Source organism: Podarcis erhardii (assembly GCF_964252035.2).
Source record: "Podarcis erhardii genome assembly, chromosome: 7".
In the NCBI taxonomy this organism is placed as follows: Eukaryota; Metazoa; Chordata; class Lepidosauria; order Squamata; family Lacertidae; genus Podarcis; species Podarcis erhardii.
The window spans coordinates 87,902,047-87,927,723 of NC_138511.1; the positions used below are offsets into that span (position 1 = coordinate 87,902,047).

Below are 25,677 nucleotides of genomic sequence, written 5' to 3' on the forward strand. Positions count from 1 at the left end.
TGCACAGCCAGATTCAAGCATGTAATTTGTGTTTTTTATAGACAGAATCACAGCCAGTGCTCAGAAATAGAAATCACAACTTAGAAGGGTTGACGGGAAGGTGGCAGAATTAGTCCTGGAACACTGAAGGGAACAAACAGCGTGGAGAGCCTAGGCCTGAAAACATGCACGTCACTTAAGAGAAGCAGCAGGAACTTCAGCTAGAGAGGCTTATTGTTAGACAAATATTACTATAGTTTGGTTTTCCACCCATGCAGATTTTATTACTCATTTGCTGTGTGCAAGTTATTTTTCTATAATCAGAGTTATTTGCTGGTGGACATTGTAAAACATGCAGCAGCACTTAATTTCACCCTCCCCGCCCCCCCCCCTTGAATAATAAAAAGTTCAACATGAGAATCCCTCATGAAGATATCAACCCTTTTGTCTCAACTACATGATAAAGTTAGGTGTGTTTTTTTTTGTTTTAAAGCCAACACAAGAGGAAATCCAGAGGTGGGAGGGAAGCTTTAGGACAATGTATACAGAACACAGAATACTTGGCAGAAGAATTGCTCCCTTCAAACTAAGCCTGAAGGAAAACCATGCAAGAGATGGTAGCTATCAAGACAGCCTGCACACACACAGAGTTACTAGCATTAAATAGGTTTTTGGCTACCTGCAGCATGGCTCAGGAATTGTTTGCCTCTTGCTACGCAGGCAACAGGAGAACGAACACCCTATATCCCCTAGTGACCGGCAAATGGATATGCATTACAACCCCACACTCGTGTAATGTTGTATGGGTGACTGGCACCAACTTCTAAGGACAAGGGAAAGAGCAAGGGTAACTCTTTCCTACCTGAATTCAAGATGGTAAGCTGGGCTGCAAGAAATGCTTCTTGCAGCCCGGAAAAGAAGAGTCAGGATATACACCACGTAAAGTATCTAGAAGTTCTAGTTCTCGTACATCTGCCAGGACTTGAAATGGGGGTATGTGTGCCAGCCTCCACTTAAGACCCAGCTCAGGCAGCTTCATGTCAATCATTAGAATTAGAAAGCAATGCTACCCTTTTTGATAGGACAAGTATTTGATACAAGGAAAGGGGGGAAAGGGGCTGCCATCCAATCGCTGCCTGGGGGAGGGAGGATGGAACTGCTCTGGAAGATGTGGTTTGAGGTGCATAACAGGAAGAGGCCACGAAGACGGGGGCATCTCCTCTGCTGTACAGAAGAGGCTCCTTTCCACCCCAGGGCTAGCTTCTAACAAGCTCTCTTCTGGGAGAGAGGAAGGAAGCTGGTGCCATCATCTGAACCCACTAGAGAGACTTTCAAATGTTAAGCCATACAAATTATTTTAAAGCCGTCGGAAGAAGGTAAAATGCTGGCTCAGAAAGCAAGGCGCTCAGATTCTGGGGAGGGGCAGCGAGGCAACGGAAATGAGAACTTCATGTTACAGCCTTCATGTCTCTCTCCAGCTGGAGTCAGTCCACAGGCGACACACTCCCTGATCCTGTTTTCTGCAGTACTAAGAGGCAGCGGCAAGGAGAGAGGTGATGAGAAAGGGAGCAGTAATAAACCATTTGCCATTCAAGTCCAGTTCCTTTGGGCCAAAACCCCTCTCCTCCCCCAGAGCCGATCCACGCAGAGTTCTGCAGATGAGGGGCAGAGGGTTGGGGGGCAGTGGCTTAGCGTAGGTCCTCCTCTTCACCCTGTATGGTTTTCTTGATGCGCAGGAGCATGGTGGTGAGCCACTGGTCCAAGCGAGAGATGGAGTCATACTCCTTCACCTGATGGGGGGCAGGAAAGAACAGAGATGCAGTAAATTGTGCCTGTATTAACCAACTAGCATGGTGAGCTCCTGCCTATGAAACCACATTCACATATGGAGCCACTGGCAATATTCTATACAGCCTCTTTGCTGCCATTACTATTGTTATCTCAATTTTCTTACCCACACTTCACCGTAAGGGCCTGAGGCGGGTTAGTTTTAACAATTTTTAAAATTTTCGGTACTGTATTTCTTGTACGCTGCTTAGAGACAATTGTGGTTAGGCAGCATATACATTGTAAGTTGTTTTAAATTGTTTTTAATGCTGTAAGCTGCCCTAGGAAGAAATAATAATAATAATAATAATAATAATAATAATAATAATAATAATAATAATAGTTGTTGCTTAAATATAATTAATAAATATATTTAAAATACAATATTAAAATCAGCTTAAAACATTAGCCAACCGGTGGGGGGCTTGTCCTAAAAATATGTATCTCAGTCATTGGCAAAGTCAAAGTAAAGAGGTGTTGTCTTCTGCATATGACAGAAATTATATAATGAAGGTACCAGGTGCACTTCTGGGGGGGTGGAGTTCACAACCTAGGCGATGCCACAAAGAATGTCCTTTCCAGGGCTTTTACTACCAAAACCTTTGAGGATGTTGGAACCACCAAGAGGGCCCTCCGTTGATCTTAAAACCTAAGAACCTGTAAAGGCTGAGGTGACCTTTCGGATATTTGGAGTCCGAGTCATTAAAAATCAACCTGCCTTCCTGTCATGCTAGATCTGCTTGATCTGAATGCTTAAAAATGCCTTTCCCTGGATAAACAAACGAGTCTCTGAATCTAGGATTTTAGCTTGGAAAGTATACATGTGATTTTAAGTGTATGAAATACATGTCAGCAGCTGGCTTTGCAGGAGCACTCGCCCTCCTTTCCACAGATACTAATGCTATCACCACCCCAGAAGTGGCTGTTAACATCTGCCGCCAGAGATGCTATTTTCCCCACACCTCCTTTTCCGCCAGGCTGGCACTCAGGGGGACTAAATCTGGCCCAGAGGCATCTAACTGCTGATCCCCATATACCACCTGTGTTCTGGTGCACATTGCTGCCTGCCCCACTTTAGAGCTGGTTGCTCTAAATAAAAACCAATCTATTCTTGCCACCTGAGGTCTGAAGGCAGTGTCTCCCAGGCACACAGAGAAGGTAAAAAGCTGGCAGCTCAGGAGAATGTGAGCCAAACTTACAGAAGAAACTAAAGCTTTCCCACCAGGCTAACCTGTTAGATTATAGCAGGGGTGGGGAACCTGTAGCCCTCCAGAGGCTGTTGAACTACAACTCCCATCGTACCTGGCCATGCTCGCTGGGGCTGATGGGAGTTGTAGTTCAACCTGACTGAGAGGCCAGGTGTTCCCCATCCTTAGGTTCTAGGTTAATGGACACTAGGAGTCACAACAACCCTCCATGTTCACACTTGAGGAAAACACAGCCTTACCGATTCGGTGTAGCTGTCAATGTTCTGTTCTTCATGAGCATCCAGCAATTTCTGTGAAGGAGACAGAATATTGGTGAACTTATGGATCAGTTCCCAATTACAACAAGATGGTGAATCAGTGTCCCATTGTGCCCTAACAATGAACAGAAGATGATTTTTTAAAAAGATGCTTTGGGTATGGATTCTTGACTGGCTGAATGTTATTCTGATAACAAGTGTGTATGTAATCATGCAACCTAGGACAGATCCTATTTGAAATGAGTGATGGGATGGGACAAAAAAGCACGTTGCAAGATCTGAATGGCTTTGCATCTCCAGTCTTTTTGGTTTGTTTGATCTTCATGCTAAGGAGCACCTGTGTGCCTCCTCAACACCCCTCCCATCCCAACCACCAACCTTTCGTTCGTCCATCCTTGCTGACCGCACAGAGAACCTCTCATTTCTCGCTCACTGGCATCTTATCCTTTGTACAAGAACACTGAAGAGCTCCACAAATTCAATCAAAGTTTAAGTAATCCGAGGCTGGAGTTCCCAAACTCGTGGTCCACAGACCGCCAGGGACCGCAAGCTCGAAGAACAGCAGGTGCAGCATATTATATATTCAAGTCTATTTTTAATTATAATTTCATTGCTTCTTTCAGTTCTCATATTGCATTTTATTATTTATCAGTATACATTATTTTATATTATATGGAATTCAAATTGGTATGCCATAAAATACACTAGAAGAAATAAAAGAGGCAATGAAAATACAATCTAAAATCATTTAGCATCTAGCACAATTGCTACAATAGGGTGAAAAATCATTAAGTGGTCTGGAAAGTTTTTCGGCATTTTTTGGTTGGGGGGGGGTATGGAAACCACTGAGCTAATCCACGGTTTCCTTGTGTAGTTTCAAGACTCACAAAACTTATTTTAACCGCCAAATGGATGCTTTCTGACAGTGACCAGGACAGCAGCTCCTACAGACGTCTACATCAGCCTTTGAAGGCTAGATAAAAACTACTCACTTTAACCAGTTTGCACTCTCTGGAGTCCGAGAAAGCTGGGAACATTTCTTCATATTTCTGTATAGCCAACTGATTTTTTAAAAAGAAGATAAGATGAGAAATGCAAGAAGTTAGCTGTTGGTCATTCAAAGGCTTGTTAGTAGAGCTACTCAAATTTTAGAAACCAACACACTACAGAAGCCCCAGCTCCTTCCTCCAACAAGCTGCAAAGCCCCCTATGACAGCACTATTACACAAAGACATTATCAACCCAGATCCTTGTTCCTATATGGTTTCAGTCCTTGACCCGTAAGTTAAACACTGGTGTTGCATGCTGTCAACATGCACAACTTCTGCCTCTCTCCTAGGAACAAGCTAAAAGAAGTCCTGTTTGTAGACCTTTGACTCAGGTTTGTGATGGAAGACAGCTAGAGAGCTATAGTTCCACCTGCCACTGTCCATATTCTGCCTTTCCCATTCTGAACACATCCAGAGGAAACCAGGCACATTAAATAAAGCAGGGGTTCCCAAACTGTGATTCCTAGACACCAGTAAACTACAGGCTTTACCAAGGTAGCCTGTGGCATGTCTGAATTTATGGTTGAAAACAGGAGCCAGCACATCCACTGCATTAAAAACATTGATTTAAAATTGTACTTTTATTGCTTCTTTTATTTCTTATATTGCATGTCATTGCATTACAGTTCAAATTTTATTGAATTCAAATAGCAATACGATGAAATATATGTACGGAATAAAAGCAGCAGTAAAAATGCAAGTAAAAATCTCACAGCATCTAAGCACAGCACATTATGATTGCTATAATAGTCAGAAATTTTTAATTAAGTGCCCCCCACCAAGACCCTCATAAATTTTCAAGTGGGGGGAAAGTTTGGAAACAGCCTAGACAGGCACTTGGGATGCTGGATCCTGGCAACACCAGACACAAAGCTTAGGAATCTCTCTAGGAAGACAAAAAAAGCCGTTGCCCAGACCTTGGCGTTGAGCATGTCAATGCAGAAGTGGCAGAGCGCTGCCTTGAAGAAGTACTCCTTGGCGCTGTACTTCAGAAGAGGGCTGTCCATGGCGCTGGTGCCCACCTGGAGATGCCAAAGAAGAGCAATTCAAGCAAAGCTGCAAGTTTAACTTGGGGCCCCTGGAGACTCTGGCATTTGGTTCCCTGGACAGCAAAAGAGAGAGGGTCTTTTCTGTGGTGGCTCCCCATCTGTGGAATGCTCTCCCCAGAAAGGCTTGCCTGGTGCCACCACTACATGCCTTTAGGTGCCAGGCAAAAGCATTCCTCTTTACCTAGGCCTATGGTTATTAACTAATCTATGGCCTGTGAAGGTATGGGTGAATGGACTCTTATGGTGGTTATTTCACTATTAGGACGTCCGTCATTATGTTTTTTATGAAGTTTTATCATTGATATTCTGCAGTATGTTTTTAATGTTGTACACCACCCTGGGATCTTGTGATAAAGGGTGGTATATAAATTGAAATGATAATCATAATAAAAATACTCACAACTCCTACTGCTCCTATGCCCTACTGGCACCCTTCTCTAAGTAGGAACAAAGCAGCAATATGGCCCTTCTGACCACATAGGTTCTGTGTAGATACAGTATGTTCTTCCCTAACCACAAATGAATTGGAGGGGAGAAAGAACAGGGGCAGGTTTCAAAAAGGGAGCCTTCCCTCCACATTCTTCTTTTTTTTAATGGAAGCATGCTATAAATTAGTGGCTGGATTCCTTTTTTCTCAGTTGAGGAATTCTGAAGATGCCACAGAATTTGAGTGAGAATTGCAGGTTTTCTTCAAGGTAAATTGCTTCATCTTACAGCTATGAAGTGGGGATGTCCAGTACAAAAAGGGGTGCAGGTGGGAGAAGAGGCAGGCTAAGACAACAGCCCTGATTCCATTAGACAACCACTGTTAGCAATCTCCCTGCAAATGATCAACAGCGAAGTGTTCAAATAGTCTACACCTGGCAACACAAGATGCTAACTGTGCTGAACATGATCTCCAGGAGACGTTGCTTGTCTGATTGGCATGAAAAATTGTTCTGGAAGTTGCAAACTTTTTGAGGGGGCAGCGGGAGGGAATAATAGTATATACAGAACAAGCAGTGATAAGTCTTTCAGCCAAGGTTAAGTCTCAGGAGAAGGTGGTATTTTATAGCTGTAAAAAATCGATTCAGCTTAAAAAATGCTATTCATTAGAACCATTATTTATTTTTCCTGGTTCCTGGTTTTCCTCCGGGTATAAGTATCTTGGGAGGTTTAGCTTTCATTTATGAGAAAAACCAAGCTTCTAGCCCTCATGCCACAACATGCTTGGAAGGGTGGGAGATATCCCTGTAATCTCAATAATCAAGAGCTGAGTAAGCTTTCCAAAGTTTGGAAGGCTTCAGTACCTGCACATCTTACACATACCTGCCCTACAGTCAGCAAAACAATGTTTATTCAGTTGACGGTATGCAGAAAGTATGGACACATCATTATTCAATTTTCCTTAGGTCAGAATTTGTATTGTCTAGATGTGCTATTTTAACTAAAACATGGGGTACACCGTCCTGGCAACGGTTTCATTTTCATATGCTGTACGTCTTTTATCTTAAGAATTTGATTTGTGCTGGGAGGGGGAGAGAAGAGGAGTCATAAACATACCTGCTCGTAGATCTCAATAGCTTTCTGGTACTGCTCCAGCTGAGCTGCGTAGGTAGCCACTTTCAGCAAACACTTGTTCGCCGAGCTGCAGGAAGAGAGAGAAAAAGGAGCTGCAGGCACCTGGACAGGAGTAGCAGCCCACCCATCTATCTGCCCTCCAGGCTGTATGACCCCAGGAAGGACCAGATGAGAACAACCAGACCAAATCACAGAGGTCTCCAGGGTCAAGGGTGGTGGTGTTTTTTAAAATAAAAAGGTTGCTTCCGCAGGGGAGAAATCAAACCATGGCCCTTTACCATGCTCCTATTGCCTGACAAGGTGTACATTCAAGGGCAACACATTTTTTGACTACTGTGTAGACCTCTTAGTGCTAACATGATGGAGGGAGGTGCCTTAACCCTCTACCAGGTGATCGGTTCTGCTTGCAAATGACTCTCCTGCCTTCCGCCCCCTCAATACAAGAAAAATTTGGGGGACATTTACATAGGTTAAGTGTTGGGCATGTTTATTTAAGCAACTTATACATTGCCCTCCATCAAGAAACATCCTAGGCTGCTTTACATAGAATTAAAAGCTAAATTAAAAACCCAAACCTAAAAACAGAAGCCATTCCAAAGCACCTACCCAACACAACCCTAGGGCAGAGAAGGGTACAAGAATACCAGAGTTCTTCAATTACCTATTAGATTCTTCACCTTTGTAGTAATCTGCAGCTTGCTCATAATGGGCTATTGCCTTGAAAGGAAGAAAATACAAAGAGAAACTGAATAAGAAATTAGACTGGACACATGAATTTGGGTTCAGACCAAAGGTGCAAACAGCCAAATATTCTGCCTCCAAGCAGGACAGAATGGCAATTATCCATCCCATGTGTTAGGGGAGTTTGTTGAAATCTGGATGTTAGAAGCAGCAAAATCAAGGGACACTCTTCAAAATGTTCCACGGTTCCTACGTCTCCATTGCTCTGGGAAGGCAATACTAAGGGAGCAGAGCAAGGCATGGCAGAGCAAGACGTACCTCTCTAGAAATTTGTTAGGGCAAGGGGAAGTCCCTTTCTCATCATACCTTTTCAATGTCTACCAGCTCCGTCTCATAGATCTCTGCTATCGTTATATGGTGCTTGGCTGCAATGGTGAAACGGCCCTAGAGGACAAAAAGACAGGTGTGAAAAATGAACTGCCATTTCAGGACGTCTGGGTACTTGAGCGCATCCCAATTTCAAGTGGTGAGTAGTCCTCAGCCTTGCTGAAAATGGGCAATTCTCTTGAGACTCCAGACTTCCTGCACTCTTGCGCTACCTTTGCAAAACACACATTCATAGCCTTTAGGTACATGTTGGGTATATCAAAGCACACTCCCCACCTCACAAGTGTACAATTGTGAGGGATGGGCAGGTGTCATACACATAGAATTTGTGAAGGTTTATACACTAATTAACTTCTTTTAAGGATGTCTGTGCTAGAGATTACGCTTACTGGCTTCAAATCATCATCATCATCATTATTATTATTATTATTATTATTATGCATTTCTTGGTTTTGTTCGGCAGAGCAATCTGCTTTGTACTCTAAGTACTGTCCATCCTAGGTTATTTTATCAGTTCAAGGACGTGCCTCCACCTTTTAGAACAATCCTACAAAAGACGTGCTGCAAATCCCCTGACAAACAGCACAAGCATCTGGTTCAGCCAGCCGATGCTAGCTCAAGATACCTTTCAACACAGCACTGCAAAAACCTCATCCAAGATGCTAATATTTACTTGCACCATGGGAGGGCAATTCCCATACACAGAGAAAGTTTGCTGGAAATCATGCCCCCCCCCTTGCAGTTTTAACATTGCCTCTTTAAATCAGACATACAAATATACATGCACAAAACATTCCATTTTTTAAAACAAGCTTATTTTTGAATTGCACAATACGTATATCAAAACAGGCTTACCATGTCTGTGTAGATCTCAATAGATCTGAGGAGACAGTTAATGGCCTCTGTAAAAAACAGAAAGAGGTAGCAATTTTAAACATAGCAATCTAAGGAAATAAAACCATCTGGCAATGCTGCTCCTTTCATTGCTCCTTTCATTGTCCCCATGAAAGGGACAATGCTGAGTATATTTATAGCACACTTCCCACCCTGGGGATCAAAAGCCACTCAAGGAAAGCTGCTGAGGCCCATAGATCTTATGGGAATTGAAAGACAGTAGCAAGCTGATTTGGAGAATTGATGGGTGTTTATCATCACTGCTTGGAGTTCTGGTCTGCATTCTCCCTTCGGGTAGGAATGGATACAATTAGAATGTCACCACATTCTATTCAGAAGGAAGATACTACAACTGGTCAGTCTGCAAAACACATGCATAGCCAGTGTCCCAGGATTAGCAGGGTGGATTCCAGTGCTGACATTGTCCCCCACATCCCCCCAAAAAAGAACAAATTGTTTACTGCTTTTCCAGAGGCATTACAAACCAACAGCAAAAGATCAAAGTTATCGCAGCTATGCTGCCCTTGTGTAGTCAGCTGAAGAACTTCAGTATTGAATATATTTAAACTAATATGTGTCCTGGTCACACACAGAATTGGATACTGTGAACTCCGACCATTTGCTAAATGGCAGCTTCTAGTTTCATTGTTTTAAATTGGCAGTTGTTTCAAGCATAGCAACAAGCCACTCTTTAACTTTGTGTTTGTATTTTGGACATTTACGTACACCACCCTAGCAGCCAGATCTGGATAAAAGCACCATTTTAATGTTTCCAAAATAAAATAAATGGGCAATCCAGTCTTTGGTGGCTGACAAATGAGAATGAGAACAAATAAAAAAAAAAAGCACAATCAAGCATAAAAGGGGTATTAAAAGGAAGCAAAGAATTTACATTAGAAATAGAACAAAGTAAGAGTCCTGGGGAAATGAAATGTGTTTATTCAGTGTTAATATTTATTGAGTGTTAAAATGACATCAAAGTAGTTGCCAGGAGTGTCTGGGGAGTGTGTCAACCTTGAAAAAGTATTTTTCAGTCAACTGTCACACCTTATTGCGTGGGGCCACCCTTGTAGGCCCTCAGAAGACATTAAGGTCCAAGCAAGAGTGTGTGCAGAAAGGCAATCCCCCGGGATGGATTTAAATGGTCAAAACCTGCCCTTGTAAGCAGAATCAGGCTGGTGAAGCCAAGAGGTGCAAATCTGCTCAAGTTAATTTGGCAAATTTTGGAAGAGTGGGTGAGGACTACATTGTGCGTACAGAGCCCTCATCTAGACTGCATGTTATACCAGGATCGCATGCAATGCCTCTCCTTTTGGCACTTCTCCCCTGAGAAATCAACTGTTCACGGAAAGCAGAAGATCCAAAGCAAGAGGATGTAGGTGCCAAGGTGGGATCCCTTTTCATCATATTAACCACCCCACAGACCAGCTCAGGCATCCCATGCCCCCAGGCTGCTCCGCCTCCGCCAGGCGCAATGACAAGGACGAGGGTGGCTCTTTAGCTCTGCTACTGCAGCCGATAATCAGAATGCAAATCTCCAAAAGATTAAGCAAATCCCTGGGGAGGATTAAATTTGTTTTCTCCTCAGGTTACTTTATCATCTTTTATCCTGAAATTGCTGCCTGAGTCTAGGCAGCTGCAGAAGAGGGCTCTCCCCTCCTCATTTGTCTGTCTTTTCTGCTAATTGTCGCCAGCAGACATGCACATGAAATCCCAGAAGGGGGATCCTCTTCCCAAACAGGCCTTTGGCCTCAAGACTACAATGGAGCAAAGGTGCCATATAACCCAGTTGCTGTGCAGAGAAAGAAAAAATTAGCGAGAAGAACATGAAAACGCCCCTCCTCATAACTGCTGCTTTCGAAGGAGAATTTTAAAAAAGACATCTGGACTTGATTCTACCTTGAAGTCATATCATATACTAATGACACACACACAGGTGGGTGAATTTGAGGAACAGGCACTCTATGCAAGGCTCACAGGCACCTTGATACCAAAAGGGTTGTGCATATATGCAGGTGAAGGGAGACAAAGATCTCCTGCAAAGGTGGAAGCTGAAGATTTAAGGCAGAATGTACTCATGGACTGATACGGCATGTTTAGTATCTGTGAGGCTTGCACAAGCCTGGCCAGGGGGAAGCCTGTCAACTTGAAGCTCTTATGCAATGCTGCAGGCAACTGAGGATTCAAGCTAAAGCAGGACATCTCAGTGTATAATGCAAGGAAGCCAGCTGGCACATTAGCTTTTGCCCTTCAGCAACCTACGTGACTTGCAGCTTTAGAGAGAATGTACATATTAGCATTTGGCAGTTAAGCACCACAAGTCCAGAAGTCCAATACATTGGCTGCGTTCAGATGACTGTAGCTTGGCTTAATGAAAAGAGACAAATAAAACAATTCTAACGCCTTCCTTGAAATGTTGTGGCTCTAATTGGCCGCAGTTTCCCATTTCATTTGAACTGGTAAACTATGGTTATGAGATTCAGAACAAACCAACTCCAAACCTTCACTGAGGTTCTCTACAAAGGAGAAGAGGGCTGCATGGGCGGGCAAGAGACTTGTGTGTATCTCATCTTATTAAACTGAGATATTAACATCTGAATGCAGCAGCTGTCTTCCCTTCTCATCAACCAGAGATATGTGCACATAAATATGAATAAGTACATGGATACACAGACTGTGCAATGCACCCAGTTCCACCCAAGGCTTGGTGTACTCTGCATGATAGTGACCCAAATTCTGCACTTTAAACACATTTCGCAATCACGCAAACACAGTGCTTTCTGCATCAAATACACAAGTGTGTAGAATATTTCAGGAGGCATGAATAGGCCTTGTCTCACAGACTACCCTCCCAGCTCCAGCCTGAGGAGCAAATCCCACTAGTTTTGAGGCTGTATAGCTTGCCTAATCCACTTTTTTCTTACCTTGAGGATCAGCTTTCTTGAAGGCATTGCCAGCATCCACAAAGCTCATGGCCGCATCATGCTTGTTCTGCAGCTGGAGATGCAGCTGAGCAGCCTGGCAGAAAGCATTCCCTGCAGCTAGGTGGAGAGATAAAGGGCCTGTGAGTATGCAAGGCCTGGAATTTGTCCATGCACATAACATCAAAATTCTAAAACCAGAACTGTGAAGATGCGGAAGAGGGCTCAAGTTAAAAGCAAGAGAGAGATGGCAGAAGGGGTCAAGGCTTACTCCTGCAACCCTTGTGTTGCCAAATGTCCATACAGGTAAAACAAAGAGGACTTGGCACGTACCTACAGAGCCCTAATTTAATCTTACAGCACCCATTCAACCACCACCTTATCAAACGGTGATGGTCTCGTGTCAAAACCAGGAAAAGAGGCACAGATAATTTGCCTTACATAGGCAGTCCAACCCATCAGCTCAAGACCAGTGGTCTATGCTGACTGGCTGCTGCTGCTCTCTAGTGCTTCAGAGTGAAGTATTTTCCAGTCCTACCTGGAGATGTCAAAGATTGAACCTAGGAAGCTTAAAATGCCAAGCATGTCCTTTACCACTGAGCCATGGTCCTCTCTACTAAGAGAGAATGCCATAAATCTTAGTCTAGGGTTTCACAAAAAACTGGGCCAAGACAGCAGGCTTTCCCCCCACCCTTGCTGGGGGATATTACAGTGGTACCTTGGGTTAAGAACTTAATTCGTTCTGGAGGTCCGTTCTTAACCTGAAACTGTTCTTAACCTGAGGTACCACTTTAGCTAATGGGGCCTCCTGCTGCCGCCATGCTGCCACCGCACGATTTCTGTTCTCAGCCTGAAGCAAAGTTCTTAACCCAAGGTACTATTTCTAGGTTAGCGGAGTCTGTAACCTGAAGTGTCTGTAACCCGAGGTACCACTGTATAGGTATATTATATTACAGGTCCATATTATTTTGAAGACCATATGTTTCCTGCTTTTTAGCCCAGGGACTATGCATTTCTATTACAATGAGAGAGAGATCATAAGCAAATGAGCAGTTGGGGTATGCAGTTCTGAGGAATGCAAGGCAAGGTTAATAAAAGCAAAGGATGAGAGATAATGTTACGTACCACTCCAGTTCTTGGCCATTTTAAACATATTGGCCGCTCTTGCATAGATATCACATGCTTCCTCGACCCTGGAGGAGCCACCCCTGGAGAGGAAAGAAAAGATACCACTGAATCAGCTTGCTGCACTGGCAAACAGAACCACCTGCTTGGAAAGGAACATGCTCTCGGGGGTGGGGGGGGGGAATGCCTTACCCACATTAAGAATGCTACACAGCTTTAGACTGGGTCTGCACCCACGGATATAAGGACACGGAACAAGAGATATTGGGAGATGCACAATTCACTTCTCCCTTTTTTGTGATTTCTATCATAGAGAAGCACCGTAAGGAATACAATTCAAAGAAATAAAAACTAGTGACTTCCCAATACTACATGGGAATATTAATAACAGACCAGGTAAACACCTTGTGTGCTAAAGAACCTAACTAATCAAGAAGGTCTTCACTGAGCACCTGAATGCCCCTAATACAAGGTTCCTCCGTCCTATGTGCTGTATCGTGATGATTAAGGGAAGAAAGAAACCACACTCTTAAAGCCCATTTGAGCCCTACAATTTACACTGCGTTTTCTTCTGATCCTAGGAATAGATGCTCTGTGAGGTATATTCCACAAAGAGGTAAGAGGCAAACAAAAATTTCCGTATGTACAAATGCTAGCTTTGCCCTAAATCCCCAATTTTCTTCCAAACAAGATTCCCTGCCCACCACGACACCACATTCTTCTATGTGGTCTTCACTGAATGCCAAGGATTTGGTTCTTCTGAAAATTTACTGCAGATGGCAAGTATCTAAACCTTGCCAGAAGTTTCAGCTTTGGCAAAATGAGTCCTGTGGTTAGAAAGAGAAGCATCATCAGGCCAAGTTTTCTTCTGCTATGAAAAGAGAAGAGGCCCAGAGTAAAGGGCAAGAGAGCACAGAAGAACAACGTAATACACATCTTAACAGATGTTCCAAACACACATAACAGTTAAACCGTCAAGACACCTACAAAACAATGTACAGAATCTAGTCTGGGTGATTTTCACACTATAGGGACTGGAAAAGCAGGCTTTGCTTACAGCCTCCAAGCAAAGGCAAGATGTCAATTATGGTTTAGTTCACTGGGACTGTGAGGTAGATTCCTAGTCTGGGAGGCATCTGGCCATTGCACAACAAACAGTGGAACAGTACAGTCCTCTAGACATCTCTCTCAGAAGTCCAGCAGTCACCAGAGTTACAGGATCCCACCCAGGAAAACTTGGGTTCAAAAACCAGAAAGCTTATTCGTACTAAGACACTGGTAACCATGAGACTGGATTACTATGATGCACTCTATGTGGGGCTGATCTTCATCCAATCTAGCTCCAGTGGCTAGATTTTTGTGTTTGTAAGCTGTTTTAAAGTGTTTTTAATGTTGTTACCAACCCTGGGACCTTAGAGTGAAGGGCAGGTGTCTAATCACAATCGTAACTGGGGCAGATGGCATGTGATACCTCTGCTAAAACATCTGTACTGCTGCACATATGCTACTTGGCCAGGTTCGTGGTTATTGTATTAACATACAAAGCCCTGAACAACCTGGGTCCAGAGTACCTTAAGGACCACCTGCGCCCTTATATTCCAGCTTGAACACCAAGATCATTTGGAAAAACAGTGTTAGTTGTCCCCTCCCCTCTGGTTCAGAAGCCCATCTGGCTCCAATGTGAAGTTGAGCATTTAATGTCACTGGTTGCACGCTGTGTAATACATACTCATCCAGCAGAGGTTCAGCAGGCATCCTTGCAGCTAATTTTCAGGCAACTCTTCAAGGTTTTCATGACAGGAAGCCTATCTTTTTCTACATGACAGCCATTTTTTATGATTCCGTATTGTTTTTATGGTGTTTTATGTTTTATTGAACTTGCATTATTTTGTTGTACACCTCCTCGATATTTTATACGAGGAGGTATTCTATAGTTTCATAAATAAAAATATTTTGGGTTCCTAGTGCCAAGCTCATTTCCTCAGTCTTGTGCAGCATAGTGTTTTATTAAGTGCCTAGCAATTTAATTTCCTAGATGAGGGGTCTCAATTTCTAGCCAGGTATTACTTGCAGTCAGTGTCATTCCTCTCTCTCCAAAGTCTTGTGGATCACCCAAACAGGATCTTCCCAGCATAAAGTGAGATGAGACACTTTTGTTTGTCCTTTCCAAAGCTCAGTACAAACTTCACTACAAAGAAAAACGACCCCTTGTGTTCTTCCAAGTCCTCTTTAACTCTTGGAAGAATTTAAGGGAGGGGATTTGTGTGTCAGGTACTGGAGGGGGACAATCATCACTGGCAACCCAGTTTATAAAAATTCATCCTAAATGTGCACTCTCTCTTTCACACACACAAAATATACAAAGAGAGAACACGACAGTATTGAAAGGAATTTTTAAAAAGCATCACCGGTGAACACTTTAATCCACAGAGTACCCTGGCTGAAATCTCCTCTGCTCAAAAGCGTTTAATGAGGTATGTATTCTTAAATCCTTTAAAAGCCAACACAGACATTCTCATATATTTGACCTCAATCTCGGCCTCTGGGGAAGAGCACACCCATAACTCGAGATCCATATTACAACAGGGCTCCATACACTTCACAAACCTCAAGCAGTTTCGCAATCATAGTCCTCAACCCAGGAATTGAAGGTTTGTCAAGACACTGACTAATATCTCACTCTCCTCTTTCTGAGCACTGCAATTCCCAGAACTTGAAAGACATATAAATGGCATCTATGACACTTGAGGATTGACCAAGGCATGTTCTTTCAGAAGCAAAGGCCTTCTGAGTTCAATGAAGTTTACTTCTAGTTGCTGAGCCCTAATCTGACCTAAGAATCTATTCCACAAATACTTTTTACCTATGAATGTTAAATATTCATCAATAAGCTTGGCACCTTTGTGGCTTGCAAAGGAAGAATTCCAGGTGCAGAAACAAATTGCCTTTTCATTTTAGCACCCTGTTTTGTCATCTCCCCTCTGTCTTCCCACTTCATCTCGCCAGCCTTCCTAGAAGTGACTGTTTTCCTCCCACGCCACAGAAAATCACCAGTCCCTGATACACCAGGCTCTCTTTTTTTCATAGTCTCTGAGAATTCATTATCTACTTCAGCTCCTTGCATCTCAAGGCCCAGATGTGTATTATGTGCAAGAGGAAGCTGGCCTTGAGTCACCAGCTCTGTCATGTGCCCTGCCTTCCCTTGCCTGCCCCCGACTAGGCAGCGGTGGCGATGGCTGCTTCAATAACAGATATTGCCAGCAGGAAAAAAACAGATGCACAGCCGGAAGAACTGCAAGCGCAGACCAGTTCTCCTCCTTCTTAGCCCACAGGTTATAATGCAACAGCCACCAGCTACGTCAGCCTCCATCAAAGCATTATTTTCAAGAGGGAAGGAGCAAAAACATTTCCCACAAACACCATTATTGTTACCACAAATAACTGAAGGGCAACTAACCCTTCCATTACACACATCCATATCAAAGCAAAATGCACTCTTATTTGCCAGCTAGAAAATACAGAAGGTGCTACCCCAGACATTTAAGTAAACTTCCCATTTCTAAGAAAATGCTGCATCTCTTGCTGCTGTACTTTTCCACTTCAAATAATCATTTAATTCATCCCAAACTACATATTATGCAATAAGAAAGCAGAAGAGTCCTCTTGAATTTGACAATTAAAGAAAACAGATCCTTTTCTCTGAGGGAAGGCATATTCTATCAGGGACATGATACAGTCTGTTTTAAAGTGATGCTGGTTTTGCTATGTTTTTAAGTATTACCAAATATTACTGACCTTTTAATCTTAATTGGAATGCTGTTTTAATGACGTTTTAGTTAATTGCAATATATCAGTATTTTAAATAAACAAGTAAAACAAAGCAAGGATTTACTTCACAAAATTCGGAACTGAAAGGCTTAGCAAAGTTTTTATTTTAGGCAAATACAAGATTCCTCAAGGTAGGTCTGTGCATCAGAAGCCAGCCTGTTTGACTCTTACTGCCTTATCATTTATGGGCCTCACCACTCCTGAGGCTTCATTCAGCCCAGGGACACCCAATCCCTCTTGTGAAATTCTGATGTCCTTCAGCTTTTGGGAGCATACAAGTTTGGAGGGAGGAGGTGGTTATTAGCAGTTTCTACCATTTCACTCCAATAAATGGAGCTGCAGATAGTGACAGACATATAAAAAAGGGCAGATTCTGTATCCTGTTGTGCCCCTAACTGCTAGCCTGCTGCCACGTATAGCTTATCCAAGATCTCCCTTTACCGCCATTCCCCCTTTTTCTCAAGGCTTGACACTGTTATTAAAATTGTAGGTGTGTGACTAATGGGTATGCCTAACCCAGACAGTGCTACTAGTCTGTGGGTGGTGGAAGACATCCATCACGTCACACGCTTCAGTCTCCCCAGTCAGCCTGGAACCAAGTCCCAGGCTTTAAAATTATTTTTTAGTTCATGCCAGTCTCAACAACTATTTTCAGCCAACTGCAGTGTTCCAAGTTAGGCAGACAGCCATGCTCTGTTCTTGTTCATAATCATCTCCTCCCTCTTCCTATGGAGAGAAGAGAAGGTCCAACTTTATGCAAACCATGCCTGACAACATTTTTGCTTCCACCTCCTAAAGCCTTTTACCTTTTCAAACAGCACTGTCTCCGAAATGCTACCAGCAAAGTAGGTGTAGGCTGCTCTTATTGCAGGCTCATTCAGAAGAGTCTCCATTTTGTTAAATACGCACTGGTGTGTGCAAGAATATAATCTCAGCTACTTAGGAGTACTAGCACACATTCAGAAAAAGCACAGATAGAATCAGGGCGATTAGTCTCGGGGAAACTAACAAAGCTTCCCAGGATGACAAAAGCTCTGACAGACTTGCCAGTCACTATTCATTACCTGTACAGATCCTTAATCCCTGCACAACACTGCATTAGTCTTGCACAACCCCTCCTCTTAAGCATAAGGCAGCTTGCTGTCTTCTGAGGAAAATACTTGCGCCTTAACCACTCTTCTGTCTTGCAGCCTGGAAAACTACAACAGTTAACAGAAGCTAAGCCAAAGCACAGGAGCTCAGGGGCTTCAATAAACTCATCTGCCTCCTGCCAAGGTAGCAGCTCCCACCAGCAGTGTTATCCCAAATCCCAGTTATCTCACCTGGGCTCAGCAAAAGAAGCTGTGAAGGCGGAAATTAGGAGAAATAAGAAAGGCTTGGGCCTGTTATTCCATATTCAAACTCACAGCAGTGAGGAGCGGGGGGAGCAGAAGAGAAATTGAAAGTATTAGGACTTTTATTTTTATGGTGCAGCAGCATTTAGGCTACATTGCATCACACATTAGACTATGGTTTAGGCAGTTTCTTCTAAGTTTCTATGCAGGTTATGCATACGAGCATCTTCTGTCATCAGCCAGATTTCTAGTTACCAAAGTACTGGGGGGCGGGGGGAACAACCACCATCCTAATGTAATTAAAAGTGGGAAGTATACAGGATTAATGTCTTCCGCACAGAAAGGAAGCAAGGCCCACATGATGAAAATCAGGTGAATGGAGGTGCCTTAATTCAGGTGCTTTCTAATGGGTGCTTTGTTTCACATTGTCTATTTTATTGTTCCTGTTGTGGTCTGCACTCATCTCCTAAGGGAGGAAGGACAGAATATCAATGACTTCAAATATAAAAGTTTACAAGTGTTTCAAATTCATAAGCAACACATGTACAGCACTGACAGGAACCCTGCAACGCACACACTGGTCTGGATCTTAAAACTATTCCACATGCCCGGGGGGCTTCGACAGATACAGTCAAGTGGAGTTGGTCACAGCCTTATTTCAGAGCGCTTTAACTCGCAAGACCATCACTTTTTCACTATTATTAGAATTTGGCCTGTCCCACCCAACTCCCTCCCAAATAAAGCTGGACCTACAGCCTCTTCCATCACCACAATAAGCTCTACTCAAAGAACAAACTCCAGAGGATTCCCACAGTTTCAACAGCATTCACTTAAGCTCACTGCAATGAAGTTAGCCCTCCATAATATTAGAAAATTGCCTCCCATCAACTCAGCCAGTTCCTCTTGCCCCCACTTCACCCAACAGCTCCTTCCTTACAGCTCCCATGACATTGCCCTGAAACAGCTACTGGACCTAGTCCACTTGCCTGCAATGCATCTCAACCAATCCTCAACACATTACTCCAATTAGCAGGATCTCCTGTCACCAGACTGTCCTACAATAGCCTATTTTCTTCTCCCTTCTCTTCACCAACTTTCTGATATTCCAACTCACACAGATGTCAGCAGCCCTTCCCCTATGAATTACTAGCGCCTTCTCCCAATTTAATCTGCTTCCCAGAACATTCCCTGGCCATTTCAACTTGAAGCCATTCAGTTTATCTCACCCAGTCCCTCTCTTTAAATATGCCCCTCCCACCAGCTAAGTTTCTACATTTCCAGCTACTTCCATCCTCATTCTAGTCTCCTTTAGCCAATGTTATTTTTCTGTAAATAAAGCTATAGACAGTTTCAGAACTCCTCAGATTTTCTGCTGAATGTTAGCTCACCTCTTCCCCTGGCTATATAACCCTGAACAATGGCTTGTGAGGAGCCACAGATTTGTGTGGTTTAAGGTCTACCTTCTTGAGTCAGAACTCCAGCAGTGATCTGCTTCCAGACCAGCCACACAGCTAGACCCACTGCTAACATCCATCCTAACCTACCTTCCAATATAAACTTTCCCAACTCACTATTATCCATACTTAGTGCCACTCTCCCAGATTCCTATTTGTTTATAGAGACTCCACCATGGAGCTCTTATTTCCTTCTCACCTTCGACAAAGTGTCCCCCTCATTACCAGTGGGAGCTAGTCCATTTTGGACAAATGACAACCTAAGCAAACCTGCTCCCACCTGGCTGACTTCTTACTTTGAGTTAGTTAGGGGATGGCACTGCCTGCCGCTGGCTGCAATTACTGGTTATTCTCCTTCCTTCTGCCCTACCAATCTCAATGGACAGCAGCCACTAGTATATTATCTCCTGCTCACACACAATGGCAATTCATCACTCCTACCAAAGAGCTAGGATAGCTCAGTCAGTAGAACATGTGGGTTCGAGCCCCAAGTTGGGGAAATAACAAAAATATTATTATTTATATGCCGCCCATCTGACTGGGTTGTCCCAGCCACTTGGGGCAGCTTCCAGCAAAATATAAAAACGCAATAAAACATCAAACGTTAAAAACTACCTTATGGCGCTGCCTTTAGAAGTCTTCTAAGGGCTAGATGATCCTTGGTGTCCCTCCCAACTTTACGATTCTATGATTTGTCGAGCCCGTCACTCATTCCCTCTCACTGTCTTTACATTTCATTGCCACTTTCCCACAGTGACACCCCTGACAATATATCCCCACACAACCATGTGTGCGCTTCCTGCATTTCCACATGACCTAATGCTCCCCAGTCTCATTACTAGAGGTGGCTGGTTTTAGGGAAAGCAAAACACTGTCCCACCAACCATGCCCAGCTGGTGCTCGCCCACTTTGTGAATTGACCACTTGCGACTAAGTGAAGGTGCCCATCTGGAGGTGCATGCCTGGGGATGTTTGGATCTTTACTGCTTTCGAACAGTAGAAACACATCCTGTAGAATTTTATCTGCACAATCAAAATGGATATCAAGAACCAAAAAGCCGTATTGAAAAATGTGACTTTCGAGACATCTGGCCCAAAAATGGCAGTTAGGCATTCTGTTTTGGTGACGGTAACCCTAGTTTAAGGAGCCATTTGGTGCCTTGCTTATCTGGGTTTTTAACACTGCTCCGAATCAGCCCCACCCGGCTGCCTTCTTTCTTACAGTACATGGTGGCGGTTCTGCCTGCCATTGGCTCTGGCCCCACCTTCTGTTGGTCCTCCAGCCTTCCGCCCTACCAATCCCAAAGGGCACCAGCCGCCAGAGTTTATTACCACAACTCCAATCCCCATAAACACAAGCACATACACACCAGATTTATCAACCCCACCAGAAATCCATTAACCCGTCAAGCGAAGTTTTTTTAGTGTGCGATGTTGTACTGTGTTATTGCTACTTTTTGTTGGGAAACCGCCTAGAGTGGCTGGGACCAACCCAGTCTGATAAATAGGGCTGCCATTTTTTTTTTGGGGGGGGAGGATGTTCTGACCGCTCTCACTTTAAATACCCCCCTACTATATGTAGGCTATAGAAGCTGCAATAGGGAGGGCACAGGAGAAGAGAAGGGGGAAAGCAAGTCTTTGGCCACCACTTATGCCTATATCCAGAAACTCCATAAAACATATTTTGTTGCACTGTGCAAAATATGAGCTAGTACCTTTCCCGGGAAAATCAGAGGCTCACTATGTCAGGTTCCTATTGGAAGACCAGACAAACGCTAGGCAAAGTTTTTATCGGTGGTTGCAAGAATGATCCCTATATTTTGAACAAAATGCTTGTTTAACCTGGAGGCAGGCTGTATGAATTGTGTATTGCTTTGTAACGATTTGTAATAAAGATTGATGATGATATCCAGAAAGTAGAGCCAGACACATATTGGCCAGTTTTTTTAAAAAAAAAAAATCCGACCACGAGAGAAATTTTACCCCTGAAAAAAAGAAGATGTGTCCTGGGGAAAGAGGGCACACGTCATCCCTTATTAATTATTACAATTACAGTGGTACCTCAGGTTAATTCGTTCCGGAGGTCCGTTCTTAACCTGAAACTGTTCTTAACCTGAAGCACCACTTTAGCTAATGGGGCCTCCTCCTCCTGCTGCTGCTGCTGCGCCGCCGCCGGAGCACGATTTCTGTTCTCATCCTGAAGCAAAGTTCTTAACCCGAGGCACTATTTCTGGGTTAGTGGAGTCTGTGACCTGAAGCGTATGTAACCTGAAGCGTATGTAACCCGAGGTACCACTGTATTATTATGACCCCGCCGCTCGCTCCCTCCCTCCCCCCCCCCGGGACACCCTTCAGAAATGACACCCCCCGCCCAACCGCGCGCGCGCGCACTTCCCGCATTCCCACATGACCCAACGCCCCGCAGTTTCTCTCCTCCCCCCCCCACCGGGCCCGCCTCGTCCTGCTCGAGGGCCTCACCCGAACAGCCCCGAGAAGAAGCCTTGGGAGCCGCGCACTTTCTTGTCCGCTTCGGCCAGCAGCTGCAGCGCCTCCTTCTCTTTGCCGCTCGTATCCATCGCCATGGCCGCCTGAGGGACGGAGACCGAGACGACGACGACAGCGGAGGTTGGAGGGACTCGCCTTCCGCCGACTTCTCCTCAGACTGACGGGGGAGACCAGACGCCGCCGAGGAGGAGCTGGCGCGAGGAGAGCGTGCGCGCCTACGTCACCGCGCACGGCCCAACCGCCGGCGTCGCCCCGCCTCCCTTCCGCCTGCCGCCACGTGACCCGGTGAGCTCATGTTGTTGTTGTTGTTGTTGTTGTTGGAAGCCGAGGCTACGCCTGCAAACGCGCCTGCGCACGTCGCAGCCGCGGGCTCGCACCACCGCGCACTCTCTCCCCCCCCCTCCGCGCTTGCTCACGTGGCCCAGGCAGTGCTGACTCACTCGGAGTCATGTGACGACAGCCGCCGCAAGGTTGCTCGTCGCGTTACAGGCGATTAGAACGGAGGTGGTAGAGTCCACTGAGTGGAGAGGAGGGGGGGGGGTGTTGAGGTTGGCTCGGCTGTACCACTTCAGAGGAAAGGGGGGGTATAGGTTTATTTACGGGTTTGGGTTTTTTAAAAAAATGACTCCTTTTTTAAAAAAGAGAATTCTTAGTGAAATAGAAAACTAGCGGAGCGGGGCTTTGTATATATAAAATGCTGTTTGTTTTGGTTTTGGAAACAGCCTAAATAATTATGCATTTCATGCTACTACTTCTGCTAATAATAATAGAAGCTGTCCCGAATATTTAAAATATTGTGCATAAGGAATCTATAAATTACTACCAAGAAAAGCTCGGACCTGATACTGGAAAAATCCCCACCCTCAGAACCGATGTAAAAAGATCTATTCTGTGTTTGAGACCTTAGAATTCTTAAAGCAGTATGCGGAAAGGATATTAAAATCCTGATTTGTCAGGGGAAAGATAACGGATGCATTTAATTTACAGTAACTATTTCGAAGTTTGCACGACACATATAAATTAAAATATGCATATTTTTCCCCTTTTTTGATTATGCTTTTCCTCCCCTCCCCACCCTCTTATTTAGTCATGAAATAAGAGAAATTTGTTCCCTGCTGCTGTGACCCATGGAGCCCAGAGCCCTGAGGAGAGAGAAAACCTTCCATCTTACATGTAGATGGAAATATTTTAAATGCTTAGATACTGAATTCAGCAGAACTTAACAAATTCCTTCCAGTAGCACCTTAAAGACCAACTAAGTCAGTTCTTGGTATGAGCTTTCGTGTGCATGCACACTTCTGAAGAATGCACACGAAGAATGCACACTTCTGCATGCACACGAAAGCTCATACCAAGAACTGACTTAGTTGGTCTTTAAGGTGCTACTGGAAGGAATTTGTTTTGTTTTGACTATGGCAGACCAACACGGCTACCTATCTGTAATCAGCAGAACTTGTTCAGGATTGCACTGTTAATGCTTCAACAAGCCTCCTTTGGAAATGAGCACAGAATGTGGGGTTGCATTTGGAGCCTAACCATGTACCCTTTAATTCACACAGACTGCCACTCTTGCCCTAGAACGGCCAGCACCTTGTTAGCGCCATAACTGCATGAAAACAGAAAGCAGAGGTCAGGGAAACCTTGGCAGAGGAAGCCAGTGTCTAAGCAGGATATCATTTGTGACCAGGGAATCTGGAGAAAAAACTGAAAAGATGAACAGCTGCTCTGCATGCCCACACAACAGTATGTTGCAGACATGGGAGGGGATGCAAAATGATGTCATGGGCAGAGGATAAAACACACAATTGCTGCATATTCTCCATTTCGCCTCGCCTTCTCCCAACAGTCAGCATTCCATCACTACAGGGCATTGCTATTCATTTTTATATACTGGTAATTTGTACTAATGTAACGTTTTTATATGTAAGTCTGTGTTTCTGTGACATTTTGATTGCCTGTTCTTGCTTCAGTTTGTTGCACACCGCTTAAAGATACTTTTAATACTCTTAAGAGGTATAGAAGTTAAATAATCAATTCTCACTGCGCTGGTTTTACCTTCACCTTTGTGAATTTATTTCTTTATTTAATACCCTTCCTTTCTCCCAGTGCAGAATCCAAGGCAGCTCACAACTTGGAATGAAAAACGTGTGTTACAAAGAACCACTGATATTTACAAACTTTTACCGTGGTACCTCTGGTTATGTACTTAATTCGTTCCGGAGGTCCATTCTTGACCTGAAACTGTTCTTAACCTGAAGCACCACTTTAGCTAATGGGGCCTCCCGCTGCCGCAGCATGATTTCTGTTCTCACCCTGAAGCAAAGTTCTTAACCTGAGGTACTATTTCTGGGTTAGTGGAGTCTGTAACCTGAAGCGTATGTAACCTGATGTACCACTGTATATGCATCTGCATCTCTGTAATTTGTTTATTTATATATTCACATACTGAACATGTTCCACGCATAGTTCCCTTATTGTCTGTATTGTTATGTGTTTGTACATATGTTTATGATAACCAACATAATTAAAATCATGATAATACTGTGGGGGGTATTAATGTTTTTTGTTTGTTACTATGGTATGTATTTTTTGTGTTTACAGTGTAAAACCACCCCGAGATTCTTGGATGAAGGGATTGTATAGAAATTTAATAAATAATAATAAATCAACAAACATTGGCTTTTTAAAAAAGAAAGAGAGAAACCCAATCATAATTAAGCACCTAATTAGGCCCCAGGCAGGGAGGTGAGACAAGGCAGGTGAGATGGCTTATCCTAGATGGTTCCAGCATTCCAGCCCCATCCCTTGGCCAGAATAGGAACAGCTATATATAGCAACCTGCCCCCACCAAATAGCATCATTTCTAGATTCCCCTAGGTTCTCATCCCATCAGCCAGAAGACTAAGGGCTGCAGGTTTGTGTGTACTTAGCAAGAGGCTCAGATGAGTTGATACTGATGGCAAAAATAGCAATTTCATAAAACTGCATCATTTTGATGATTCCATTTTCCTCTGAGGTGAAAAGGCCTGTGCTGGCCTACTTTTATTGTACAAAACGAGTTTCAGGTATTGTATATAGCAAGAGAATGGACTGTCAAGAGTCCACGGTGACCACTGTATACATGAAAAGAGAATTGGCTAAGCGTGGCAATTTTGCTTAATCAGTATCTTCCTTTCTTAAAGCTTTGACTAATTTACCTATTCATTTAATGTCTCTCAACATCCTCTTAGTCAAAGCTTTAAGAAAGGAAGATACTGAAAAAATAAAAAATAAGTACTGTATATGTAATCACATGTTACTACAAGGGCTAAGCTAAATTATTTTGATTGGTTTAGTTTGGGTTGCAACAACTAAGATTGCTGCGATGCTTTGCGTGATCAATAGAAATCACATGTGTAATCTTGGAATAGATACAAAGCATTGCATTTATAGATACCTCCTTGCTTTCCTCTTCCCTCCCCATCCCCGATTCCTTTAGTGAGGTTGCGGACAGTGGCTGCATTGTCCTTTAGCCTCTCTGCAGTGCAGAGCAAATGTTAGGTACTCTATTAATAATAACAAAACAGGTGCAATCAGGTGCTTCTGTCCAGCTCCCTAAATAAATTTGCCTTGTGGCTTT

General features: G+C 43.7%; 1 protein-coding gene across 1 annotated transcript; it reads right to left on the reverse strand.

Annotated features, from left to right (window-relative positions):
* NAPA (NSF attachment protein alpha) lies at window positions 1-22,257 on the reverse strand. The gene is made up of 11 exons (XM_081869484.1): window positions 22,032-22,257; window positions 12,938-13,020; window positions 11,816-11,932; window positions 8,853-8,899; window positions 7,977-8,054; window positions 7,591-7,646; window positions 6,912-6,996; window positions 5,238-5,342; window positions 4,264-4,332; window positions 3,254-3,304; window positions 1-1,769 (listed from the first exon to the last, which is right to left on the reverse strand). Exons 1-11 carry the CDS (start codon window positions 22,133-22,135, stop codon window positions 1,668-1,670), a joined length of 897 nt encoding a protein of 298 aa, XP_081725610.1. The 5' UTR covers window positions 22,136-22,257; the 3' UTR covers window positions 1-1,667.
* Window positions 22,258-25,677: the final 3,420 nt, after the last annotated feature.

Coding starts and splice junctions, on each gene's coding strand:
- NAPA (XM_081869484.1), bottom strand. CDS start 22,135: ATGGCGATGGATACGAGCGGCAAAGAGAAGGAGGCGCTGCAGCTGCTG. Junction 11,933..12,937: donor AATGGCCAAGAACTGGAGTG/GTACGTAACATT, acceptor CTCTCCACCTAG/CTGCAGGGAATGCTTTCTGC. Junction 8,055..8,852: donor TTGAGATCTACACAGACATG/GTAAGCCTGTTT, acceptor TTTGTCCTCTAG/GGCCGTTTCACCATTGCAGC.